The 9181-nt window shown below is 59.2% G+C and overlaps 1 protein-coding gene across 1 annotated transcript; it reads right to left on the reverse strand.

Annotated features, from left to right (window-relative positions):
• Window positions 1-1174: 1174 nt before the first annotated feature.
• LOC128848700 (uncharacterized) lies at window positions 1175-8063 on the reverse strand. Its single transcript, XM_054049197.1, has 7 exons — window positions 7996-8063; window positions 5447-5817; window positions 4937-5152; window positions 3743-3864; window positions 3216-3297; window positions 2984-3034; window positions 1175-1537 (listed from the first exon to the last, which is right to left on the reverse strand). Exons 2-7 carry the CDS (start codon window positions 5693-5695, stop codon window positions 1175-1177), a joined length of 1083 nt encoding a protein of 360 aa, XP_053905172.1. The 5' UTR covers window positions 5696-5817; window positions 7996-8063.
• Window positions 8064-9181: the final 1118 nt, after the last annotated feature.

A 9181-nucleotide genomic window follows, 5' to 3' on the forward strand; every position in this document is an offset into this window, starting at 1 on the left:
TCACGGTCCTGTGGGGAGCGGGAGAGATTGGTCATTAAGGATGGGTTCTAGTGTTTCCCAGCCACAGGGGGCACCACCATGTCATGCACCCACAGCCCCTTCAACTCTGACCCACCACAGCCCCGTGCTATCCCATGCCAGCCCCTCCGCCCCCCAGCTCTGCCGGTGACCCTCACTCCCGACCCGCAGCCCTTCTGTGCTCACCAGCTGCTGCACAAATTGTTCATATTTCCTCCTGGAGGCTTCTACTGCTTTTCTGTTTTCCTCCTCTATCATCACTGCCATCTGTGGTGGGATGGGAAAAAGGGGATGGGGATGGAACCATCTCTGAACTGGGAACCCCTCTCCCCCCACTCACCTTTTCCCCATTCCTCCAGGGCCCTGCTCGCTACTGTCACCTCCCCACTGCCCCCTGACCTCCCACATTCCCCCAGAGCCAGGGACAGCCCCCTAATGACATCACAGCAAGGGCCACATTAGCATCACCCCTGTGGAGGGGGCTGGTTCTCCGGCTGGGTCTCTGGGGGTTCCCTTATCTCTCAGGGGCTGGGGTCAGGGAGCCCCAATCAGGACATTTTGCAGGGGGCTGTGGTGGTGCCCCCTCCTGGCCTACTGCAACTGGCTAATGGCAGGAGGATCTGTGGTGAGAATAAACTGAAACTGTTGGTTTGGAATTTGGGGGTGTTCTAACCTCCCTAACCCCTTAGGATTGTTTTAAAATCAGTGGGGAAATGAGAGGAAATGCCCCCAAATTGTCCCCTCTACATACACACTGAATCAGGGGAGGAGAAAATATTTAAAAGAAACATAAAGTATGAAAATCAATTTTTCTTCCACTTGGTGAAAATGAAAACCAAAAAAACTTGTGACCGAGGGATGCAGGGGGCGGCTCGGAGCACGGAATCCACGGCCATGTTATTTATCTACTGAAGTCAATGGGATCTGGACTGGATTCTGATCTCGGTGACCCGGCTGTAAATCAGTCAACCTCTGTGTCCTTTTGTAATCTCGCAAAATTACCTGTTGTAAGTTTGTTTTTATCTATCCCCAAAATCCTCATATCTATCTATCCCCTGCATACAGAGGTTCCCAGTGCTGACGGCTGGGACAGACCCTTACCCAGAGTGAGGTGTGATGGTTTCTTCCCACTATCTTCCCCCCGCAGCAGGGGCTCCTAATCTGAACATCCTGCCCTGCTCTCCCGCTCATTCCCCTGACCTGGGGTGTTGGTGCCTGTCTTGTTCTGGGCCATCTTCTGTCCAAACCAGGCCCACGGCCAGTGCCCAACCACCGCAATCAGGCCAAAGACCCCGGCCCCAATCCCAATGGCCACTGCTTCCTCCAGCCCCACTAGAGCTGCACCCGCCCTGATGCCTACTCCGATACCCGCACCCACCACTGCCAGAACCCCACCCCGCCCAATGTACAGGCCCAACCACTCGGCCTTCTTCACTTTAAAGCGCTGTTCATATCGCGGCAGGAACTCTGCCATCTGCTTGTCCAGCTCCTTCTTCAGCTCCCCCAGGGCCGCCTGTTTCTGGGGGTAATTGATTCCATTTAACCAATTCTAACTCTCATCTCTATCTTTTTCCTTTTATGAATAAACCTTTAGATTTTAGATTCTAAAGGATTGGCAGCAGCGTGATTTGTGGGTAAGATCTGACTTGTATATTGACCTGGGTCTGGGGCTTGGTCCTTTGGGATCAGGAGAACCTTTTTCTTTTACTGGGGTATTGGTTTTCATAACCATTTGTCCCCATAACGTGTGGCACTGGTGGTAATACTGGGAAACTGGAGTGTCTAAGGAGATTGCTTGTGAGACTTGCGGTTAGCCAGTGGGATGAGACCGAAGTCTTAGTCTGGCTGGTTTGGTTTGCCTTAGAGGTGGAAAAACCCCAGCCTTGGGCTGTAACTGCCCTGTTTTAGCAATTTGTCCTGAGTTGGCGCTCTCAGTTGGGTTCCGCCAGAACCGCATTGTCACAGGGGGGCGAGATCGTCCATGAGGGACAGGAACTAGCATTACCCAGCCACAGGGGGAACTTCTTAACTAACGCAGAGCAATGCAGGGTGCCCAGGGCTGGCTCTTGCCCATCCAGACTCAGTGTCTGGGTGCAGGGCATGTGCAGGTGGCTCCTGCCCCATATGGGGCACAGGCAGAGAGCAGGGCTGGGTGCCACAGGTATTTTGGAGCGCCAGCCCAAGAAGGCCGAGGTACGGTTGGGCGGGCATTTCCCTTAACTCTGCTGGCCCTGGCTTGGCTGAGCACAACATTCTGGCTGGGCACGTTCTGTGAGAAATGCTGATTTCTGGGGGCACCTGTATCTGGGCTACCCCTTGCTCCATGGTGGCATGGTGCCAGGGCCACCGAGAGCGGGTTCGGGACCCCCAGCAAGGGCGGACCGGCTAAACAGGGCCGACGAGACGGCGGGAAAGCTGGGCTCCAGACCCCGTTCCGGACCGCTGGGTCCCGGGCCCCCTTTCGGACCGCCAGGTCCCGGTAATTTGAACCGGTTCCCCCCCTCATCAGCCCTGGTTCCACCCACCTCAGCTCTGGGTCACCAAAGCTACCACAAGCTACCTGACCCTCCCGGAGACCTGAGTCTGCAGGAGCATTTCAGATCACTTAGGGGAGTGAACCGGGACACAAAAGTCTCTTCTCCACCAGCCCCCCAGCAGGTCCAGCACTCAGCAGTGAGAACCAGAGCTAATCGGTTAATGACAAATAGCCACCAGGTAATGATAAAGAACCAGAAATAAGACAGTCACTAATACTTGTTTAATTACTGCTCACGTATTACTGTTCAGACTCATTGCCCGAATCCCAGCCTGGGGCAAGATCTCTGGGACTTTCTAAACATCAATAACAGCCTCTAGACTGCCCCCCTCCAATCCCTACATCACCCAGGGTCTTGGGTCCCCCCAGCAGAGACCTGGCTGGCAGGTCCGTGTCAGTAGAGCTGTGTGTATCCTCTGCCCCACCCACCTCCAAATAATCTGCCTCCGTCTGCTTAAACGTACTGGAAATGTTAAAGATCTGGAAAATAATAATAAGAAAAGGTGAGCCCCCCTGCCAACCCCACACCTCACCTCACCGCAGCACAGCCCCCCTGCTGGCCCCCTCACCCCGCTCCCCACAGCACGGCACCCCCTGCAGAGCCCTCAGTCCCGTCCCCCGCAGCACGGCTCCCCCACCCAATAGGAGCTGAGCAATATGCCCAACACGGAGAGCTTGATGCTGGTCTCCATGCGGCGCTGCAGGTCCAGGGAGCCCTCGGTGTCCACCAGGAACACGGCCACCTGCAGGGACAGACACACGGACAGATCCACCGGCCACAGCGACGAGTGCCCTGCACTGACGCCACCCTCGGCCCTGCCCAGCCCTGGCTCCTCCGCTGCCCGGCTCCCTGGGGCCGGCCCTGGGCACTCTGGCTGGAGACAGGCCCTGGGGGAGGAGGTTCAAGCTGTGAACACCCCCCACCCCCAACTGCATCCCAGTGTGTCTGTAGGGAACTACAGGGCTGGGACCTTATCCCCATCTGCCCATTTCTTTCCCCCCTCCTCCAGTCCCTCCTGTCCCCCTGCCCTTGCACAGGACTTTACCCCCTCCAGACTCCTCCATTCCCCTCCCCCACCACTACTCCAGCCCCCTTCTCCCCTTAGAATCTTCCCCCCACACCACCCTCATTCCCCTCCCCTACTGCCCCATCCCCCATTCCCCTGCCTGCTTCCCTGCCCCACTCACCCTCCTCCCCTGGGCTGGTCCCACATCCACACGCCCCTCGACACGGTCGCTGTCCCATTGCGACACTCAAACCTCCCCAGGGCCTCGTCCTCTCGGCCCATCCATGACGCATCCACAGCCTCCTGTAGGGGGTGACCAGGGCAAGATCAGAAGGGAACGGGGATTGGGTCTGGCATTTTCAGGGGGCAGGGTGGTGGGACACTGGGGGAGGAGGTGGAATTCTAAGGGTCTGGGGGTGGGGTTACAGCTAGGGTTACCATACGTCCGGATTTTCCCGGACATGTCCGGCTTTTGGGGGCTCAAATCCCCGTCCGGGGGGAAATCCCCAAAAGCCGGGCATGTCCGGGAAAATCGGGAGGGAGGGCTCGGCCGGGTCCTCTTTGGCCGGGGCCGGGCCGGGGCCGGGCCGGGGTCGCGGGGCCGGGGGCATGGTGCCGGGTCGGGGGGCCGGGAGCCGGGGGGTGCGCTGGGCCGGGAGCCGGTCCGGGGCCGGGGGGCGTGCCGGGCCGCTGGGGGCCGGCAGTGCTGGGCGGGCCGGGGGTGGTCGGCCGGGGCCGGCACCCCAGGGCCCGAGCCGACCCAGGCTGGAGCCGCCGGGGGGGCCAGCCTGGGCCGCACCTCCTCCCCCCACACCCTCCCTTACCTGCTTCAGGCTTCCCGCGAATTAAATGTTCGCGGGAAGCAGGGGAGGGGGCGGAGACTTTGGGGAGGGGGCGGAGTTGGGGCGGGGGCGTGGGTGGGGTTGGGGCGGGGCCAGGGCCCCGTGGAGTGTCCTCCATTTGGAGGCACAAAATATGGTAACCCTAGTTACAGCTGGAGGATGGGACCAGTGGTACATGGGGAGGGGCCATGGCTGGAGGGTGGGGCCTGTGCTGCAGGGGGAGGGGCCACGACCAGAGGGTGGGGCCTGTAGTGCAGGGGGAGGGGCCACGACCAGAGGGTGGGGCCTGTGGTGCAGGGGGAGGGGCCATGGCTGCAGGGTGGGGCCTCAGTTGCTCTGCCCTGGGCCTGGTACAGCGGGAGGGCCCTGCCTGGGAAGAGGGGACCTTTGCTGTAGGGGGCATGCCAGTCGTGGAGGGGGCCCTTGCCGAGGTGGGTGGGGTTTGTGTTGCAAGAGGCAGGGCCCTGGCTGGGGTGGGTGGGGTCTCTGGTTCAGGCGATGGGGCTATAGCTGGGGCTCCTGTCCCCACCCACCAGGCTCTGGAGCCGGCGCAGCAGGCAGTTCATCAGGAAGGATTTTCCCCGGCGCTGCTCCCCGATGATTGACACCAGGCAGATGGGGGCGTCACCCACCCCACCCTGCTCCAGGCAGAGGCTCAGGGCCTCCTCGTACAGGATCAGGCTGCCTTTGTCATCCAGACGAACCAGCTGCACCGGGTGCCCCGGCTCTGGCTGAGCCCCCGGCCCCTGCTGCAGGGACAGAGCAGGGTCAGAGCTCGGACCCCATCCCAGAACCAGCCAGTCCCTGCTTCTGGATGAGAGCCCCGTGCCCCATTCCCATCCCCTGAACCAACTAGTCCCTGCCCCTCAGATCAGATCCTCTTGAGCCATTTTCACCCCCCGTGAGCCACCCAGTCCCCTGCCCTCCAAATCAGAGGTTGCCCCCCCTAGAGAGGAAAGGCCCCGTGTCCCATTCCCCACCCCCTGATCCAGCCAGTCCCCGCCCTGCGCCCCTTTCCCCTGATTCAGCCTGTCTGGTCTCACCAGCTCCATCTCTTCCCGCAGGGGCTCTGTGATTTTCTTCACCAGGGCTCTCAGCCGCATGTCTGGGGTCATCCTGTCCCTGGAGCAGGGAGTCCGGCACTCGGGGCACTGGTAGCCCTGGGCCGAGACCCCGCGCCAGTGAGCCACGAGGCAGCCCTGGCAGAAGTTGTGGCTGCGCTCGATGGAGACGGGGTCGTCCAAGACATCCAGGCAGATGGAGCAGGTGACATCCTCCCGGAGTTGATCCATCTCTCTAGACCCGCTGAGTGGGGGGGACCTACTGGGTCAGGACCTGGCGCCCGGAGCAGTAGGGCTCTGCTGGAGGAGGGATGATCTCTAGCCCAGGTGTGCCCCTTCCTGGCAGCAGGAGTCTGAGGAGGAGCGAGAGAACATGGGAATATTTCTGTGAACAAGCTGTGTGACTCAGTTTACCTGCCCACTTTGTGTCCCTGTCCACCAGGCAGCACCAGAGCGAGAAGACGGATTCCAAGAAGTCATGGCGGAGATTGGTAGATTCCCAGGCCAGGAGGGACCAAGGCCGAGCTCCTGGATAACAGGCCAGAGAACTGCCCCCAGTTAATTCCTGTTTGAACGAGAGCAGATCTCTTAGAAACACATCCCACCTTGAGGGAGAATCCACCGCACTCCTTGGTACATTGTTCCCATGGTTAATTCCCCTCCCTGGTAAACACGGATATCTTCTTTCCAGGCTGAATGTGTCCAGCTTCAACTTCCAGCCATGTGGTCACGTTAGAGCTTTCTCTGCTAGCCTGAAGAGACCATTATTAAATATTTGATCCCCGCGTAGGTGCTTCTAGACTGGAGTCAAGTCACCCCGGGAGGTGGGAGCTTCTCTTTTCTAAGCTAAACAGCTTGAGCTCCTGGGGTCTATCACTCCAGGCCACATTTTGTAATCCTTTAACCATTCGCTTGGCCCCCCTCTGCCCCCTCTCCAATATATTCACATCCTTCTTGGACTGCTCCGGAACTGGACACAGGACCCCAGCAGTGGTCGCACCAGCGCAAAATCCAGAGGTAAACTGACCTCTCTGCTCCTACGCGCGATTCCCCTGTTTGGGCATCCTTAGCGCCTTTGGCCGCACTGTCGCACGGGGGCTCACGTCCAGCTGATTATCCCCCATGGCCCCCTACACTCTGTCAGCGTCTCTGCGTCCCTGGAGAGACACCCACCCCTCCACCCCCCACCGGGCTGGGAGCATGGCCGACGCTCTTTGGCTGTATCAAGCATGTGTTGTTGGCTTCTGCCCAGCCTACCCTAGCGCTGGGGCTGTTGGTGACACTGGACTTTTCTCTGCTGCCTACGGCCTGGCAGACACCATGTGCCACGGGTTAATCACTGGCAGTGCCACGCCCGGCAGGGGCACAAGCCTCTGAGAGGAGTTTGATCTCAGTCAGACTCGCTGCCGAGGGCAGCTGGGGAGAAACAGGGGCTCCTGGAGCCCGAGTCTGGGAGGCACCGAGCTCGGCCTTAGGAAAGGCCACGCTCAGGGCCTAACAAGGAAATAGCTTCCTTCCCATCATGCAGTGAGCTGGGTGCTGACTGGCCGAGCTTTCCTCCAGCTGGCGTGAGAGCAAATTCACCCTCTCACCCCCACAGAGCCCTGGGCATTAGGTGGGGGATAGATAGAAGATGGGAATTTTGTTTCCCTCCCTCTTTGGACGAAATCTATCAGGATTTCATCCACCAAAAAGTTGCCAGATTCACAGGGCAGTTGGGGTTTTCCTGCAATCCCCAGCTGCTGGAGGCATGGGATTGCTGCGCTGTGATAAGGCAAAGCAGTGCGCATCACAGGCACAAACTAACCCACGGAAAGAGCCAGCCCCCTAAAAAAGAGGGGTTCTATATATTTGCTTGCTGGTCTTTGGAGCCCCTTTTCCAGCTTCTCCCTCCAATGGCAAGGGCTGGAAAAGCGGCTCCAAAGACCGGCAAGCAGATATATAGAACCCCTCGTTTTGGGGGGGGAGGTGAACATCTGAGGGGCTGGCTCTCCTTCCATAGATTAGCTTGTGCCTGTAAATGTCCCGATTGTGGCTAACGCAAGACAAGCCACTGTTCTGGGCGATTCCACAGGCCCAAGGGTTTGCCCGGATTTTAGCTGGTTGAACTGGTCAGAGTTTGACAGTGTTTCAAATCACGCCATGAGCCAGAGCCAGCGTTGGGGGTAGATTAGCCGCTGTCTGAGCCTATCTTTCTGCTGGACAGAGGGCAAGGTCCGAACTGACCCTGTCCCACCCCACCACCCCCAGCTGCAGGGAATTTCCGCCCCACAGAGAGCCAGGACTTATCATGTGACTTGGCAATGCCCTAGCACAGTTAGGGAGGGTGAAACATGGGGAACAAGCAGGGACGATCCTACCCCATGGGTGGGGAATAGACTGCGGGGGACAATCCTGCAACCTGGGGGAATAGAGCACAGGGGACGATCCTGCCCCTTGGCGGGGGAGGGAGGAGGAGGATAGAGTGGGGGGGACAATCCTGCTCCTTGGGGGGGGATGGGCTCCACACGCCTTCCGCCTCCTGCTCTTACCCGGCCAAATCTCCGCTTCTCTCCGTGCAGGCAAAATTTTGTCTGAGAAACAAAAGCGTAACTCCGTGTGTCTTATCCTTCCAGCAGCCCAGCTGGCAGGAGTTTGAAGATGGGTGGGGCTGCCCTGCTCTCACATTGTAGTGCAAGGGGGTGGGAGGCAGTGTGTGTGTGTGGGAGGGGAGCACAGAGAGACCCGGAGAGGTGGGGCCAGGCTGGAAAAGCAAGTGACAGAGACTAGAGGGTGCAGAGAATCTTCATTCCCCAGATCCCCCCACGGGTTCTTTGGAGCAGCAGGGTCTGGAAGTGCACGTGCTTTAAAAGACACTGAAAGTGCAGGAACTGTGATCAACTTGGGGGGCCGGACAGCTTGGCCAGAGATACACCCCCTAGTGAATTTCTGGATGTTACCACTGCCTCTCCGTCCAGAAATGACATCCCCAACTGCCTCTTCTCAGAAATGAGGCATTTCTTAGAACTGAAAACAAAAACCCTTAGCAAATATTGAACTCTTTCCACTGCTGGGTAATGGTCACCTGGGGCTGAGATGCAGTCACCTCTGGGGTGGCAGCACAGCAACACTACATGGGGATGGCTCGCCCAGCGCTGAGATGCAGCTGTCTCTGGGGTGGCTTCTTCAGATAACGTAGGGTTACCATACGTCCTCTTTTTCCCGGACATGTCCGGCTTTTCAGCAATCAAACCCCCGTCCGGGGGGAATTGCTGAAAAGCCACACATGTCCGGGAAAATGGCCGGCACTTCCTCTCCCCCTGTGGCTCTGCTCCACTCCTCCTCTCTCAGATTTACAGAGCCAAGCTGCCCGAGCAAGCGCTACTGGCTTCAGGCAGCACCCCCCCCCCGCCTCCGGACCCCGAGCCCCCAGCCAGGCACTTCTCCTACCCGGCTCCAGCTGAGCTGCTCCCACGGTGCAAGGTCCCGAGGCAGGGGGGGTGCTGCCTGAAGCCGGTAACGCTGGCTCCTGGAGCTCTGCTCTGTAAGTCTGAGGGGGCGGAGCCGAGCAGCTCAGTTGGAGCCGGGGGAAGGGACGTGTCCAGCCAGCTCTGGGTCCTGAGGTAGGGGAGGGCTGCCAGAAGCCAGCAGCTCGGCTCTTACAGTCTGAGCTGGGAGGAGCAGCTCAGGTGGAGCCCAGGTAGGAGAAGTGCCTGAAGCCGGTAGCACTAGGGCAGC

This window comes from Malaclemys terrapin, chromosome 1 (genome assembly GCF_027887155.1).
Source record: "Malaclemys terrapin pileata isolate rMalTer1 chromosome 1, rMalTer1.hap1, whole genome shotgun sequence".
Taxonomy (NCBI): Eukaryota; Metazoa; Chordata; order Testudines; family Emydidae; genus Malaclemys; species Malaclemys terrapin.